Below are 19,359 nucleotides of genomic sequence, written 5' to 3' on the forward strand. Positions count from 1 at the left end.
ACTAAAAGGTCTTTGAGGGTCAGAATTCTAGCTGATAGACAGGTGTTCAAATACTTATTTGCAGCTGTATCATACAAATAAATAGTTAAAAAATCATATATTGTGATTTCTGGATTTTTTTTTTTAGATTATGTCTCTCACAGTGGACATGCACCTACAATGACAATTTCAGACCCCTCCATGATTTCCAAGTGGGAGAACTTGCAAAATAGCAGGGTGTTCAAATACTTATTTTCCTCACTGTATATATATATATATATTACCCACATCACATTTGAGAAATATTTTTATTTTATTTGTTGTCTATAATACATGAACATATAACACATTTAAATAAAAAAAGTACTTAAAGGATCTGCTGCTATTATCTTGGTGCCAGACCTCTGAGTCTATGCCTCGACACATCAGAGCTGTTTTGGCCGCATGACCTACATGATATTAGTCAGGTGGTTTTAATGTTGTGGCGGATCAGTGTATTTCAGAATGTAATTTAAATTTTAAATGGTGGATACAAAATCTAGATTTGATATGTAGTAGGCTAATCCATCTGCATTTGCATTTTGCATCTTGTCGCTGAAATACATTTTGAAATATATTTTAATATAATTATGTAGTTTGAAACTATATTTACAATTAAAAAAAAAAAAAAAATTAATTGAGCTCCACTGTTGGCATATATTTAAATACATTTTGGCCAGATTTTATTTATTTATTTTTTCAGAATGGGTAGGATTGTCATGATTCTGCCATCTAGTCCTTGTCATTCTTTAATTCTTGAGGCAGGATCATGACAGACCCATGTTTTGTATGCAAGCACATGGCCTTTTGTTTGGGCCATGTGCTTGTGTTGTCTCGTTCCTCGCCCCGCCCCCTTGTTATCCTCGTTTAGTCATCATTGCTTTACCCTTGTCACCTGTTTCCCTCATTAGTTTCTCCCTATTTAATCCCCTTGTGTTTGCTGTCCTGTGCTGGTTCATTGTCATTCATTGTGTGAAACAATCTGTGAGTAACCTGTTGAAAGTCTTGTCTAGAAAGAAGAGTTTGATCCTGTCTTAGCTGTTAGTTTTTTGTCTGAGTCTTAGTCTAGTCTTGTCAGTCCAAATTAGTCTATCTTGTCTTGTTTTGCCCCCTCGTGGGTTTTGTTTTCCTGTTTATTCTGTCTAGTTCTATCAATAAACCGTGTATATTGCATACTGTCTGCATTTGGGTTCATCTCCTCCGCATCACCATAACAAGGATAGACAGATGACTATAATGGCCTGAAAATAGTTATTATTGGAGAAGCTTAAGAAAAAAAGCCTTCTGTTTGTAATTTTTAACTGTTGTCCCTGACAGGTGCAGGTGCTGATTTCTCTAGGTTTTGTATTTTAAAGAACTGTAATGACAATAAAACTGTCTTTTTTATGACACTTGAGGGGATGGTGGGGTATCAGGGCTGTAATTATCAGACGGGGTGTCTTTATAGGTATGCGCCATGTCACACTTAGCAATGGTGGCCCAATGTGCGAAAAGTTTCCCTGTTTCTTCCCCTGAAACATGAACTCTGTGTTTTTTATTTGAGTGAAGAAAAAAAAAAAACAGAAATCTTTCTGGTTCTAAGTAGGCAACCGAGACCGTTCACAGATCCCCTTCGGCTCTGGACTATGGCCTATTCATTGCTATTTTTTGATGTATTAATGTTTGACTCATAATCTTATCCCCCTTCAGAACTATATTAACTTCACTTAAGAGCCACTGGGAGTTTACAGACAGAAACTGACTTGAAAATCTCAAGTTTGGAGACAGTTTAACTCAAGGCTTTGGTCTGTAGGTGTAGGTAGAAGGAAGGTACAGCTCCTTCTCTAGGTGCCTGCATTATGTGGAGGTATCTTTAAATGTATAGAATGATTGTAGGTGGGTTTTATGCCAGTCTCTTGACAAACTTGACAGCTGTTTAGTGCCAAAACTAAATCCATCTTAACCAGTGTAAATTATGAATTTTAATGGAAGAAACAGCAAAAGAACTGATAACATGCAAATGTGCTGTAATGTGCTTGGGAATGGTACACCTGCTTTTAAAATGTTGTTCTTTTATTTCCTTGGCACCATGGAAAAGTGGAAAGTTGATAAAAATAAGAAATATTTATTGAGCAATAAATTAGCATATTACAATGATTTCTGAAGGATCATGTGACACTGAAGACTGGAGTAATGATGCTGAAAATTCAGCTTTGCCATAGGAACAAATTACATTTTAAAATATTCAAATAAAAAACAGTTATTTTAAATTGTAAAGATATTTGGGTAGTTGACAAATGGCCAAGAAAAAGTACTTTTTTTGGAAAACATAACTTTTAAAGAAAAAATACATATATTTATGGAGAATGAAAACTGCAGTTTCAGAAAATAGTAGTGGTCACTCATTTTGTCAATGACTTCACATATTTTTTTCACGTTTTCACTCAACAGTACTGTAAATGTGTCCTATGGTGTGACATTTAAAAAGTACTAAGAAATTATATTAAATAACATAAAAAATACTTGAGACAGAATTGTTCACATTATTAAAACATTATTTTCTTAAAGTGATGTTTATTTTACATGAAAGTACTAATTAGAATCATTTTCACCATGGATAGATGAACCTGATAAACTTTTCCCTACGAATGTCAATAAAACTTTTTCGCCAACCTTACAAAACTGTTTGAAATTGTACCTATTTAAGAGGAGATATTATTGTAACTCCCCTAATGCCAAACTTGACTCTTTTTTTTAAAGATATTTTAAAATAAGTATATTTTTCTGTTGTTTTATATTTGTCACACCATAGGACAAAACGTCACACTAAAAGACAAAGATAGTCATTGCATAAAAAGAGTCAGAATATATAGTGTTTATTGTAACAATAATAAAGGAGGACATTTGTTTTTTTGTTGAAACTTTATATATTCGTTTTAAAAGCTTCTTAAGGAGGTCTTGTCCTATGGTGTGACATCTGTGTCCTATGGTGTTACAGACCAAAGCGTCACACCAAAGGACATTCCCTGTGACATTTTCTGTCACACCAAAGGACATTTGAGCTTTTGTGGCACTCAGTGGCAGTTAATAACCATGCTAATACTAGCTGAACAGTTATTAGCAATTGGCATGATACATTTGCATACTATTACATAGTCCTGCTGTTAAAAATACAAATTTTAGGAAAAATTTAAATTTAGGAGTGTCACACTAAAGGACAAAAAAACTTAACAACTTCAGTGGTCTGAAAACATAGTTAAATATTTGAACAATTCTGAGAGAAATACTTGCCATGTGCACTTCTCATGGGCTTCATAGGGGTCTTCAGTCACATGACCTTGAATGGGGTCTTTCAACTAAATTTAGTTGTCCATGATATTGCCCAACTTAATATCAGGTTATTGCATAACACCAAAGGACATTTTTTTCTGTGACAAACTTTATTAAATTCCTACACTTTTAGAAATGTATGTATAGGAAAAGTGATGGCCACTTAGTGAAATAGACACTTGCACAATTATGCCAGGAGTGTTCATTAAGATGTTTAAACATTATTTTCTTTATTTATAAAAGTTAATATTTATGAAATAATGTTGTCTACCGTCACACCATAGGACGATTTTGAGATTTGGCTCAAAGTTGTACAAAAATAAAAAATAACTCAGGTATTTAAACAACAAATTCATGTAAAACAAGAAAATGTTTAACCATTTATAGTATTCTAAATGATGAAAATGTGAAATAAATTATTTTTTATCTTCTGTGACCGTGAAAAAGCCACGTCACGTCAACTACCCATTTCACAATATTGCTATTTTTACTGTATTTTTATCAAATAAAAGCAGTCTTATAGAACATTAGTGCTAAAACATTAAAAAACCTTACCAACCCCAAACTTTTCAACAGTATATGTGTGTCTCTCTCTCTATAAAGACATCAGACAAAGCAGATTTATAGCTCTTTTTGCTCTTTTTACTTTACTCATACAAACAACACATATGCTTTGATGATTATCAAATTCCACCATACAAAGTTTGCAAATCGCTTTTATTTTTTGTTTAACATTCCATCTGTTTTTTTTTATTTTATTTTATTTTTATTTTTTTATTTATAAGGATTTTCCCCATAAATTACTGATAAATGGGAGCCCTGCTAGTGGATTTTGTGTTTGTGCAGTTTTACTTCGCTATACTTTGGAGACAATTATGACAGAACCTGACTTTGTAAACATTTGGGCATGTGCTCATTTAGGAAACTAATAAAATTTTTTAATACTATAAATGCAAAGAGTTTTTCTTTTAGGGGTAGGACTGTGGGTATGTCTGTAGTCATTATAATTAGCTTATATACAAATGTAAATCTATTATATGTTTTCTTGTACATAGTTTAGTAAATGTGTGTATGTCTGTGTATTGAGCATGGACATTAAACTGTCAGATTAGATAAATGCATGAACTGTTAAAGAATATTAATGACTTTATACATTTTTATATAATCACATGCATTAACTCGTTAACTCTATGACAGCCCTAGTAAAAAATATTTGATCTTCGTTTTAAGAATATCGATGGGTAGTAACAGTGAAAAAATGACCTTTTAAATGATTTTATATACATCATAAAGTATGTTTTGCATGCTGGGACAAGCATGGGATGCTGGTATCCTGGTCGCCGGCATGGGATGTTAGTTGCTGGTTGCTGGTCCCAGCATGGGATGCTGGTGTACTGGTGGACCAGCATATGTTGTCTTTTGGGTGCTGATATGATCCTATCAAGACCACAAGACAACTTGCGTAGGTGTTACGTACCAAGACATTTATACAATTAGTATATCCTCAGTGTTAAATGAACACAGCTCAGTTTTCATATGGTCCCAATCTATAGAGAGTAAACACTGAAGCACTGTTGCAGTTAGTGAAATAAAGTAGATTTACTCTACAGGGGATGATTGACCATTAGTGATGACTCCTGCGGCAGTGAAGATAATAAGTGATGGGTCGGTCACGAACAAATCTTTAATATGACTTGGGAACACCGAGTTGTCTCAGAGAGTGATTCGTTTATTTTGTGTTGACCGTGCATCCGCAACATCCTATAGGTTCTGTACAGGAAACAAAAATGATTAGTTCACCTCTCGAGTCTTCAGGTTCAGATCCGAGTCGTTCGTTCATCCCGTGACAGCCCATAGAGGCTATGCTGTCTCTACCGGAAAGAGAAATGATTAGTTCACCTCTCAAGTCTTTTGTTCTTTTATCACGTGACATGACAGCTTATTGGACACAGAAATGAGTTAACATTAATAATTCTCAAACTTCCTTACAAACATGCATGGCCAGTGCATCAACATTTGATGTGTTTGGGGAATATGGCTATTAACAAGTAACATTTTAATTATATTCTGCTGAAATGAATGAAATGACTTGAAAAAAGATTTGTTCATTTTGATGAACGAGATTCAAAGATCCAAGTCAGTAAAATACAACAAGAACAGAAAAAAGAAGAGACTAGCTAACAACATAACAACTAGATGAAATCAACTGCAAAATAAAATTAATATATCACCAGAGGATGTTTAAACACCTCCATCAACATCATCACCATGTTCACTTATTGTAAACCATGGCTTTATTCTTTCATATGGTACGTGCATAAATGTTGTTGAAGTTTGTTTGAATATTGTGACCAATATTTTTTTATTATTATTATTGAATTACATTTTTTAATTAATGAATTAACATGCTATCACTATTGTCTACAATATTTCAGGCTAATTTTACTATGTACACTTTTGGAATCAGTAACTGACAGCTGGATTTTGACACGCAAGTTCCCAAATGAGCATGAAAGTCTTTAAAAACAGCAGCTTTCAATTTTGAGCTTTCCTTATCAAGTTGCTATTAACTATACCATTGAAAGAGCTCTTCTTATAATCCCTTTTCTTGAACAAACTGCTTATGATTAAGATCATAGCTAAAACAATTAAAATGTTCAGTTCTACTTTCAACAGAGGGAACATAGTTAGCATAGTAAAAATACAATGTTATAATTATATATCACAATAAATCATGTTTTAATCTTATATTGTTTTTTCCTTTACATCATTAATGTTTTAAATAGAAAAAACTATGCCTGTCCCCAAATAAATGCTTGCTTACAGACAACTGGCCTCCTCACACTCAAACCCACAAGACCATGCTGGTGAACCAGCTTTACAGCTCCGTTTTGCTTGAAAACATCATGACTATGCTGGTCCACCAGCCAGACCAGCACTAACCAGCATAAGCCAGCCTGGACCAGCATAGAATTTATGCTGTATTTTTTAGCAGGGTAGTCATCTGATTTCAGGTATTTATTGAAATGACAAAGGTAGAGGTGGACTAACCATTACAACACAAAAATGCATTTTTGTTTTCTTAACCAGAGTGTAAAATTGGATTTTTCAATGCTCCTTTTTATCATGTTGTGTTGTTTATATCTTTAACCCTCTGGGGTCTAAGGTGTTTTTGGGGCCCTTGGGATGTTTTGACATGCCCTGACATTTGTGCTTTTTTCAGTTATTTATAAACATGATAATGGCAAAGGTGTAAATTCACTCTATATAGCACAAACAGGGCTACCATAATATGTGAGCAACATGTATGTAGATGTTTGTATTTTTAAGAGAATAATGTTTATGCGTGGTTATTGAAAAAAATAAAAATGAAAGTTGCTGAAATAAGACCACAAAACTCATACTAAATATGTGTCCACAAGACTTTTGACTAATGGATGTTGTCGCTTCGAGTTCTGGCTTCAAAATTATGTGAAAATAGTCTTGCTTTATCGTTCACATAAAACAATACATTGATTTAAATTGTGTAAGACAGGTTTTGCTTGGAAAGCCATTATGCGAGGGGGGCATGAAGGAGGAGTGGTTTACACCTGAGAATACAATGTCCCACCCATTATGCGTAATGACTTGCATAATGAGCCATTCATTCAGGTGTGACACTGACTGAGCCACAAGAATGAATGCAAGGACAAAAGATATATTTAGAAGAAGACTTATATTGACCATTTAAGATTTTGCTTACATCTATCTTGTAAATATGTTTTGCTATTTTATTAAAAAGGTTACAATTACAACAATAATTAAAATTTCAACAATATTTCAAGTGTACTCTTTCTTTGTAAAAAAATTATTATAGGCCTACATTTTATCATATGTATTCATTATTTTTAATCATAGACTGTAAAAAATATTGACAAAGCGTCTGTGACGTCACCCATAGACTTTCTGAAGAACGGTTTTGAAGCCGTTTATGGGGGGTATGGGCGGCGCCATCTTGGAAAATCTTGGGAAATCCTAACCCCGCCCACCTTCTGGCCAATCCATATATGCGTAAAGGACGCAGCGCGCATCACTCAGCTCGCTCTGCTACTCCGGTTATCTCTGTATATTTTAGGCAACAAAATATGTTATAAAACACCATACTAACTCTTTTCGTTTTCATTTAAAGAAATCTTAAACATTATAGCCACACACATGTGGTTCAGGCAACGCGTATTGATTATATTCACTGCATATAACGCACGTTTGCCTATTTATAACAAAACGAAATATAAAACACAAACCTGCCTCTTTTCGTTTTAAATATAATATAAAAATATTAAACATTTTAATATGGTCCAGGCAATATGTGCATTTGTACTAAACAACAGATGTTGCAGTAAAAAACATTACAGATCATCTTCGTTGTATTAAAATATAAAAAGACAAAACTCAACCCAGTCTCTTTTTGTTAAATTTCAGTTTTATCAATATTAGCTATTATAAAAGTATAAGTAAAAGGTACAAGAAGCTATACAAATAAAGCAAACAATTCAGTCAAACATACAAAGTCAGCGCTCTAGTCTAACCATACAACGGTAAAGTTAAATAGCTTATAACAGGGTTCACCAATCTCGGTCCTGGAGGGCCGCTGTCCTGCAGAGTTTAGCTCCAACCCCAATTAAACACACCTGAACCAGCTAATCAAGGTCTCACTAGGCATACTAGAAACTTTCAAACAGGTGTGTTGAAGCTGGTTGGAGCTAAACTCTGCAGGGACAGCGGCCCTCCAGGACCGAGATTGGTGAACCCTGGCTTATAAAGTTATGAAACTTCCCCTCAGCCAAAACGATTGGCCAGGGAACAAATTATAGATTCACGAGACCAAAAATCGCCCGTTAGATATACACAAGACGAATTATATCTCATATTTAACCACTACAGAGACGCCAGAGTCAGCGGCAAACGTCAGAACGACTAGCCGAGGAAAGGCTGTTCCAGGCGGGGTACATGAACGCAGAGCGCCCGGTCATCGCTGGATCTCACAACCTGGATAAAATTTTCATAAATCTTTATAAATAAACCACATATTTGAGCTTTAAACAACTATATTCGCGCCTGAAAAACTCTTAAAACTACATTTCATGATTCAAAAACAGTAGTATTATATTTCAACTGTGTTAAAAAATGGTGCTTCTTATGTTGTCATTCTCCTTGGCGCTGCCTTATCAGCTGTCAATCAAGCTGTCAAAGTTAACCACGCCCTTATTTGTCATACATTTTATATCTAAATACGATCTAAACTAACGAGTTAGAAAAAAATTCACCCCCCTCACAGTTGTCAGGCACTCGGAACCTATCGAAAAATACAATAAAAGTCCATGGGACCAACCTGTAAAAACATGAATTTATGCTGTGAAAACGGACATTTTAACATGGGGTCTATTAGGGCTGGGGTAAACGATTATTTATTAAACGATTAGTCGGGCGATTATTTTATCGATTAGTCGACTAATCTAACGACTAATTTGAATTAATTATCCTGTCTGTTATTCGCATATCTCTCGAACCGTTACTCCGATGGATTTCAAACTCGACAGCTGTCTGGGCACGAGTAAGTGCAGTGCCAAGTTTGATGTTGTTTGGATGAGAAACGCAAAAGATATTGTTAAATATATCAGTAAAAGAAGCACTTAGAAGGTTGTGGTTTAAAAAATAAACATTCTGACAAACACACTGTCAGCTACAATGTTTACTTCTGAATAATATAGTATAAACGTGATAAATCCATTTTGATTAATTTGAGTAAAAAATTGATTTTCTTTACCAAGAAAGTGGCAAGATTAAAACCACTATTTTCTGTTTCAAACTTTCACATAGCATCTTTAGGTTATAATAACATAAATAATTCAAATCCAGATTTTGATTTTCAAAGATTTATTATAAAAACAGATTATTTTTTTCCCAAAAATGCAATAAATTCATGACACGTTTTTTTTTTTTAAATGCAATTAATCCATTGAATCAATATAAAAGTTATTTTTCATATTGAAACTGTTGAAAATACACAACAAAGTAAGTTGATCCACATGACAGCCTCTGAACTCGGTCAATACTAATCTTATTTAGCACGTACTGGACTAAACATAGGCTACATTCAATCAGCCATCGCTAAGAAATACCTTCTGAAATTTTTTGACGGCGATCAGCTGTAAAATGGCTTGGTCCTGCTCGGTTTTCGTTGACTGAGTACAAGAATTTTTTTAAAAGATCCCCTGGGGTTCACGTGTCAGCATTCGACAGAAGTTTGACGCTGTAGTGTGAGAACAAGCAACAGTCGGCATTTCTCTTCCTCCCGCGTGCCTCATCTTGTTAATCTCCTCACGTAAATGATTAGATTTTGATGGCTTACGTTTCTTCCCTACGGCAGAATCCACCACAGGTCCATCAATGCCGTCAAATGTATTCATTTTTTTGTTTGTTTGTTGATCAAAAAGTGCAAGTAGATAAGGAAAACTAGGATGCCGGGTGTATTCAAAGCGCCACCGTTACTGTTTACAATGCGTGGAATGGTGCGCTGTGATTGGTTGAGCGGATTTATCACATTCTGCAGAGAAAGGAGACAGGCGTTTGTCGCGGTTTGGAAAGAAAGGGAGAAAACATGACAGAATAACACGGCGGGCGGTGTGTGTGTGGCGAGCTGTACCTCCGGGAATGGTACAAAAAAAATAATAATAAATAAATAAAGAAGCGTCGACGCAAAAAATATGACGTCGACGTAATTTTGACGTCGACGCGTCGACGTCATCGACGCACCGCTACAGCACTAGGGTCTATGGACATTTGCTCCCTTTTGGGACCTCCCTCTAGCGGATTTTCGATGTATTGCAGTTTTTCGCACTTCCGGGTAGGCTTCATTTTTCAGATTAGAATGTTGCCGCTTGGTTTGAATATAGCCAACATTGGAACAGCTAACATCTTAGTTGATGACTTTATTTTTGACAAAAATAGTGTTTTATATATATATATATATATATAACATATGAGCAGAAATTGCTAAACAAAAGCTTATTTGATGTGGCAGTATATTCTACAGTAAAAACTGTACCCAAATCTAGTCAACAAAATGTTGTCTTTCATATTTCGCCTGACTGTAACGTTGTTTTTATGAAATATTAGGGCATATAAATGTTAATTTGCAGTTTAATACGTTGCTTATACAAATAGCCTACATTTTATTTCAACATATTTCAGTCGATTTTTACTCATCTCAGTATAGCAATATAGTTTGCTAAAACATCATCATTCATTCACACACAGAAACGCGATTCAAATTTAAACTGTCTTTTTGCGAGCTGTGGTAAACAGTGCGCATCTCTGCCGTTCATTCATTCACACACAGAAACGCGATTCACTTGAGAAGGAAAAAAACTTACTACAGTATTCCTCAGCTCAGTCGGATCCGTTGCTCCTCGAAATACCCGCACTTCTGAGGTACATTTTCCATTATTATTATTACGATAGTATTATTCCTCACAGCGCTGCGAGACGGTGTAAACAAGTACAATGATCTGATTAAACTTGTGTGTTCTCGAGCTGATATGGGTGCGTTCACAGTTTGCATCGATTGCCTCAGTCATTTGCGTTTGAATAGCGCGCGCTCTCCGTGGACGGGGTCACATTAAAAATAATTAGATGAGATGAGAACGACTGACATCTCGCTCTTTTCTTACAGATTACATGAACTGAGAATATTTGTTTTTTATATAAATTACTTCATTTAAAAGAAGAGAATTCAAGCTTCATGCCTGTGTGTCTGTATGTCTGTTTGACTGAGTATTCGCTGAGTTAATGTTCATTTTCGGACACGTTTCAGAATGGACTTCACTGACAGAGAGAAAGCAGAACTCACATCATGTTTATTTTTCTTTATTTGGCAAAAACCACAACACTTTGTTTTTATTGTGAGTATACACAAAAATAATACACACTTAACAGAATCGATTGATGTATGAAACTTGTTTGTAATATCAAAGTCAACAGAGCAAAATGAATCTCTTTTGAACTGATAAAAAAAAAAAAGCGAGCTGGTATCGCCGGCGATACCGCCGACCCCAGCGGGTTAATTCAGTAGTATGATCACATCACATCTGATGAAATTAAAATTCAAACACAATAAGATATACGAGTACAAAAATCAAAACACCAAATTCAGCATTCACACAAAGGTGAAAAGATCCTAAAAAATTGTAGCTATTTACATCTACACTGTGCATTATTTAGTCAGGTTTTATGGTTTATTTGGTTTTGTTCATTCGTTTTTGTGCAACAAAAGCCTTGATCGTCCTGTTCTTGTTGACAAAAACAAATAGTAGACAGCAGCACACAAGTGTGGTTGTAAACACACAATACATCTGTTTGTGGTAACCAAGCTGCTAAACAGAGCAGATGGTAGAGGACAAGCGGATTGCCCAGCCCTCTTCCCTGACACATTTGAATTCTGTGTCTGTAAAAGCACTTGAATAGTATAAATGCATCCTATCTGTTTCTCGCTTCCACATATTGTTATGCTAGCTAAAACTCTTTTTTTTCTCCACCTTTCTCTTCTTTGTGTTCAATTTGTTATTATTGTTGTCTTCATTGGTAAAGAGCTCAGAAATGATGAGTCCCTGGTGTAATGTGATCAGCTCCATCAGTTCATTCAATGCCATAATTTTGCAAATGATTACACTTACTCCAAAGTTGTGATAACCATAAAGCGAAATCACACATCCAAAGAAATCAACATCACAGAAAATAAAAAATAAACCCTGACAGGGTGATCAGGTGTTGCATCATCCTGCAGTTCTCTGATTTATCCAGTCACCCTGATAACTGCCTGTTTTATAGAGCCAATGAAACATAGTTAGCATCTGACCAGAAGTGCAAACAGTAAATATATATAAATTAATAAATCTAAACACACACACACACATACATATTAAAGGAGAACAAAATAAAGGATACAGATGACCAGAGAGACCAGCTCAATGTAGTTGTCTAAAAAAACTATACCAAGTGCAATATATGACAAAATGCAGTACAAGGTGCAAATGTTAAGTATGACACAGAAAGTACGTTTTTGAGAATGAAGTATGTAAATGGCCAGTGACCACATCAGTGCAAAATGGCATCATGAGGTAGAAAGGAAAGTGCAAAAGAGGCATAATAATAAGAGACCTTTGTAAGAGTATGTAGTATGGAGGCATGTTAATGCACGATGCAAAAACCTCTTACAGGTTTTTTGTTGTTGTTGTTTGTTTTTTTGGCTCACTATAGCCCATATGTGATCTGCTCATTTTATATACATTATATATTTGATGTACTTATCTGCTAAGTATATAATTATTGTTTCTTGAATAGCCTCTGAAGATGAACAGTTTTTGACAGAATTAAGAGATTTATTTTGAACATACTGCATATTAAATACTTACCACATTAAAGAGCGGCAAAATATTTTAAAAAAATCATTATAAAATCAACAATTTCAAAGCAGAGACTTTTTTGGCTTATAATCACGGTTCTCCACAAACAAGTATTACGGAGTTCTTTGTTTATTAGTTAATTTGTTAGTTTGTTCATTCTCACAAATGGTTCTGTCATTTCATGCCTATTTTTTAAACACTTTAAAGACTGAAAACTTATAGTATCCAGTTACGTATTGCAGAAAAGTCCCCAAACTGTTTTTCTGCCAGTGAGTCTTTATGCACAAATCTGTCATTTTTGCTTAAAGTTCACATCAGTCAAAACTTTTTTACAGATTCTGAGTGGAGCCCAGAATACCAAAACTCAGAAACAAAACATTTTCTCTCAAATAGCGGTAAACTGTTCACTTATCTGCGGCATTCGCTATTGAGTGCTGGCGTCTCAGTCATCTGTTAAGTTTTAACACATTCACCTCGTTCCTCCAGTTACTCTTCCCAGTCTGAGAGGATTTTGTCAGCAACGCCATTTACTCAAGTATTCATGCACCTTCAGAGAAACGCCATTTAATGACTTCACATGTGTTTTGAAAGTTTTAGGTTCACCCTAAGTTTGGGTTTGGTGAACCACCACCACCACCACCACCTGGCACGGCGCCAGGATTCCAGCTTTGGATGGGCCAGACCAATAGTGGGTGGGCCTTAAATTAAAAACGTTATCCAATCACTGTTTAACCTAATAAAAAAAATATTGACTAATAAAGCCTACTGTTATATTATCTGTGCGTATACATAATATAGATTTTAATAGCTTGATGCTCTTTAAAATTTTTGTTGCATTGTTAAAAGTTTCGGTGCATAGGATGACCTATATCCACGATCGCTCTCCATGGTTCTGACCAAAGAAGGGCGCTTTGGAATCTCTATTACGCATCATACCTGGGCTGCGTTTCCGATAACGTTGTCTCTTAGCGCACTACGAAGACTCTTAAGGTAGGTATAACTTAACTGAGGGTATACTACCACTAAAGGTATACCATTGCTAGGCGTCTTCAGGGCTATCATCCACTCGCGAGGCAGAGGCGCTGAAAGGCAGAGGACTTTTGAAAGGCGATTTTGACGACTTTGAAGTTTTGTTTTGTAAAAAACTCTTTTTAAAAGATTTTCGTTTTGTATAAATTGTATCTTAATTTTGATCAATGTTTTATCAACAAATTGCCCGTATTTATTAAATAAGAAGCAAATATATAGCAGGCAATGTAATAAGGCGCCAAGCAGCACAACTTGCATTGCACGTGAACTGGAGGGTGCCGAAACTCAGCTTGTGCCTCACAGATTTGAGAAATATAGGCTATCTATTACAGAAAGCTTGAAATGTCTACTTTTAAACGAAAATATTCAAACCAAAATAAATAGGCTACTCTCTAATTATCCATATGAAATGTGCATTTCTCTCTGCAGCGACACAGAAAACACCAGTTTATTACTAAACAAATAAATGTCTCCTTGCTAATTTAGACACATTCATAATCATTACTTTAACCGGTTCTTTGTGGCAAGCTTTATGCGTGCGGTCATAACGCTTATTATCCTGTACCAGCCTATTTAAGTAATTAAATTAATATAAAGGGGCGATTTGTCCACAAATGGCTTAAATGAACAACTACTAGTCGACTAGAAAAAAAAAATTAGTCTGAGGCAGCCCTCCACATATTTTCGATCCAGCAGGCCATTCTGGGTTGAGCGAGCGACTCTGCGGAATGAGTGAGAGGAGCGGAATATTCAGAAATGCGCTCTCCGCTCAAGAGCTCTGATCGAACCCGAACCACTGTCTGCTGAACTTGCGCAGAAACATCAAAATAGACATATCCAGCTTTTTTTAAACTAAACATTTAGACTATTTTAGTACAAATTATGAGCTTATTGACGATTTTTTATAATTCTTGACAAAATTAGAATAGGCCTATATTAAGATTTTTTCATTATTTTTTTAACTAAAAAAAAAAAATTAGTTTTTTTTTTTTAGTTTTGGGTGCGCCGAAAACTAACGCCGTGCCTGGCCCCCCACGGAAGAAAATTTTGAAAAATAACCCCTGAAATGATGACTTCTGGTGAATATTGAATATTGACATCTTCTCTCATGGGTGGACTTAACCTTTTTAAGAGTACTGGATATGGACTTATGGTTGTTTAAATTGGCATCTGAAGCCATCGCTGTGCAAAGCTGATTTGCGCGATTGGTGTCTATTTCCGTAGACTGAATGTTAACATTACAGAATATGTAAAATAATAGGTCTTTCTTATACTTTTCAGCCTGTCTACAGCCTATTTGAAGCTGAATCAAACTCAGACATAAACTTTAGATCTCAATTCTACTCCATACTGAAGACAAAACAAAAATCAAGCATTGCGTTAGTTCAGGCAGGCCATGTCAGCCAAGCTCGCATCAGCCGATAGCCAGCTGTTCATAACGTGTTCCAATCCAGTGTCGACATCTATCACAGCAGCACATATAAACTCCCATTCCTTCAGCATTTCCTCCATAGCATCACTGCTCGCATTTAAACTGTCATTGCTGAATTTATTCTATTCTATTCTATTCTATTATTTACTCTATTGTATGGCTGCAAGTTAATTTAACATCGGCAATGAGGAAACTGCTATTCTTAGCACAAGTCATTATTACATTACTCACCGATGCTTTTGCGAACAGTCATTCAAAATTCATTGTATTCATTGGGTGTATGCTTCCCCTGCCGGACGGCCACTCGTACAGCCTACTAATTATGCAATATACAACAAGCTTGTTGTATTTAACTGGCTGCTGCTAGGGGTGTATGCTTCCCCCTTTACGCTCACATAATTCGCATTAACCAGCTCAAAGCAACACGCTTGCGCATCTTCCTTACTAGCAGGGGTGACGCTTCCCCCATTATACGGTACAATTATACATGGGCTACATACATTAATCATAATGTACTTAACTTGCTGCTGCTAGGGGTGTATGCTTCCCCCTTTTTTACAATCACACATATGCTTAAAGCAGCTTAAGCAACATGCTTGTTGCATCCTCGATTACTCAGCTCGGGGTGACGCTTCCCCATTAATGCAAGTAATAGCATGTCAAACACTCTAAATTGGAGATAAAGATTTCCAGCTGCTAGGGGTGTATGCTTCCCCCTTTTACGATCACACTGCTAAGCAGCTCAAAGCAACACGCTGTTGCACGTCCCCGCTTGCTGAGCTTGGGGTGCCAACATTTCACATTATCGACCATTCAAATGCTTCAGTAGTGTTGGGGGGTATCGGCATATATGGTTGTTTTGAGGGTTTGACTTGCTGCTCTTCCCGCTCTGTCCAGGCATAGCTGTATGGACAGGCGTAGGAGTTTTGCCCAGAACAGAACCATACCACCAACACTAACTGTATGCTATAATTGTAATAAATGTATATACTTGGCAAAGTGGTCCTGACTGAACTGCAAATCAAGGTACAGGAGACAGTGTTTTTGTGGTATTTGCCATCTACATTATATTTTTGATTGTATTTGCTGGGATGGCAGGTTAATGTGTCTTTCGAAGAGAGAAGCACGGTGGTGGAGTCTTTGGCACTTTGCCAAGCAAACCCATAGGCTTCTGGTAAACCACCTCATGATAAAGTTGTAATCTTACTCTCTCCCCTTTTCTGTCGCTTTACCACAATTCATATTAGACCACAAGCAGAGAGGCTCCCATCTCTCGTCAGCAAAATTGGAGCCTCCTTTTTGTGGGGATCTGAGAGGGCTGAGAGTAATTTTCACTTGAGTTTGTCCTCTTAGCCAGCAACGAAGAGCTTTTTAGGTATTTAAATCAGCGGCCTCACAAATTTATCTCTTTTTTTTTTCTTAATAGAGGCTGTTTTTTTGTTGTTTTTTTGATCGGTGTTTGTAATGCACCATTAAAATCTGTGAGTTGTAAATCATCTCAACCGATAGTCTTTCATTCCTCACCCTAACGCTGCCCATTGAATAATAAGCATCTCTGATTTATAATTCAGAGTGGAGACCATGAGTGTTAAGCATCATAACAGAACCACAGGCACTCACTAGAGCACAAGCAAAACTGTTGCTACTGTAGCAACTAATTAAAGCGCAGTACTCTCTCTCTCTCTCTCTCTCTCTCTCTCTCTCACACACACACACACACGCATGCATATTTACATCTTCTTTTAATGCACTTTATTAGCAGCAGCCTTGGAATACAGATGGTTTACTCTGTTGTGCATAGTTAAAAGAGGGAGGAAGACGGGCGTTTCTGATGAAAGAAAACACATCCGCAAGTATTAAGTGAACGACAAAAGTTTTGCATTCTTGAATGTCTGTAGTACTGCTCCACATTACTGAAATACATCAATGCAGTTACGCTAATCCTGTCAGGTCGTTTGTTGTAGTGTCAGCCGAGGGAAAAGCACATTGTCTCAGGTGTGTTTTGCAGCCAGTAATCTTTCTTTGTGCTGACTTGCAGAAGATAATGTGGCATAGAGACTACCCGTTGCAGTGCAGGTTTTATCCTCTGTTGTATAATAGAGATATTCATGAGCAGAAATAGGATCATGCTAGCCTCATTATTCAGAGACCACCTGGTTCATTGGCTTCTAAATAATATGTGCTAGATAAAATAAAGATGTGTTCGAGATTGATTTTGTGTTTTTGTGTAGGTTGAATTTACAAAGCAATACTCCCACTCTGTTTATTACAGTATATTGTTTTTGTTCTGTGCCTTAGCCCGCAAGCTGAGAAAGATTGGACAGATGAAAGGTCCGGATGAGGTCGGCTCCGTTCAGGGCCCGTTAGAGACTGTCCAGTGCCTGTCGCCCAAGCCCTGCCTGACGTTCCACTCGCAGCTGATCTTCTTGAACATCCTGGAGTCCATCGAGCCAGAGGTGGTGAACGCCGGCCACGATCACGCTCAGCCCGACTCGGCAGCTGCTCTCCTTACCAGCCTTAACGAGTTGGGAGAGAGGCAACTTGTCAAGGTAGTGAAATGGGCCAAAGGACTTCCAGGTAATTTAAGCATGTCAAATTGTCATAACTCATTTCAGTTTCAGCTTCATTTCAATTTTGCTTTTTAGATTGCATTTTTTAATCTATTAGCTTATTTTAAATATATATATCAATAAGTTAATACAATAATTTAAATACACCTCTTCGGGTAAAAAAAGGTCAGGATGTCATAATGAAGAAAAAGCCTCATTAACCAAATAAAAAAAAAATTAGAGAAAAGTTTACTTTTATTTATAGTTTGAAGTAGTTTGGTATATTCTTTTATTATTATTTCTTTGAACAAATGAAAAACATTTTAACAACACTGCTTTACTGCTTATAATTATTTGAAAAATGTGGTGCAACAACATGCAGAATTATGCAGGAAATAAAAACATAAAACAGCAAATTATATCACAGAGAGGACCCCTGCAGACCCTCATAGTCTCTTAAAACATCAAATCTTTGGACTTTTTTATGGCAAGAGAAGGTTAGTTAAAGTTGTAAAATGTCCTATGATGTACAATATGTATTCAGTGTGTAATGAAAGTATTACTTTTTACTGTTTAAAAAAAAAAAATGAAACCAATACAAAGAGTACATAAAAAATAAAAAAAACTCATCAAAAAAGATCCTGCCTGTTGATTCATGTCGGGACATCAGTGGATAATTATTTGGTTATTTTTTCCACAGTGATTTAATTATGGTTTTATTTCCAATTGAAAGGCTTGAGAGTATGTGTTGTGTAATCTACTTCCCTCTAATGGCTTTGATAAAGGGCGTTTTGAAAAGCAAAGGCTGACTTCAATCCTATGTAAAATGTGCCGACGGCAAAACATCAAATACTGAGATGTGTGTGATGGAATTAGGTTGTTGTGATTGGTTGCGGTTCTCCAATGTCCTTTTATTGATAGCAATAATAAAACTGTAATGCATTTTAATCTGCACTGAAGCTAATGGTGAATCTTGCACACTGTCTACGAAACTTTTGTCCGTAATAAAAAAATTCAGGTTCGATTTTCTGTGTTTTTCGCATCCACAGCCAGTATTTTGAGAGGTTTTTTGACAATTCAGAGCCACTGTACAAGCGAACGACAAAATCGAGTACCCAATTCGATTACTAATCATGTATTATTTGGGTATAAAATATAACCTGTATACAGCTGTTCTGTCTGCCCAGCGCTTCCGCCGGCCGTGTGTGTGTGTGTGTGTGTGTGTCTGTGCGTGCGCAGGCTATGTGTATGCGTGTGTGTGTGTGTGTGTGTGTGCCCATACCTTAGACATATAGGCTACTGCCAGTCTCTGTTCAGGATCGATTGGTTCACGGAAATTGGTGGTCTTCTTTTTAATATGTGGCTCCAGTATCGCTAGCAAAGCATCAAACTGTTCCACTGACATTCTGAGGTAAATTTTGAATCGTTTGGGATAATTTCGCAACTCCTTGATAAGGAGGTGAAACTCTCCTTCCTCTCGGCGCAATCTCAGGATTGGATGGACCCAATATTTCCTCTTTCTTTTTCTCTTTTAAAGAAGAAAGAGGGCAACAAAAACAAAATCATCCTCACTGCTTGA

At 36.3% G+C, this 19,359-nt stretch overlaps 1 protein-coding gene across 1 annotated transcript in view; it reads left to right on the forward strand.

Annotated features, from left to right (window-relative positions):
* The window catches only part of ar (androgen receptor), a 125,233-nt gene that overhangs the window by 90,447 nt on the left and 15,427 nt on the right, over positions 1 to 19,359 (forward strand). The window contains exon 4 of the mRNA XM_084114364.1: positions 17,530 to 17,808. Coding sequence (XP_083970490.1) covers positions 17,530 to 17,808 — 279 coding nt within the window. The remainder of the gene's footprint in view (positions 1 to 17,529; positions 17,809 to 19,359) is intronic.

Source organism: Abramis brama (assembly GCF_963993115.1).
Source record: "Abramis brama genome assembly, chromosome: 5".
NCBI lineage: Eukaryota > Metazoa > Chordata > Actinopteri > Cypriniformes > Leuciscidae > Abramis > Abramis brama.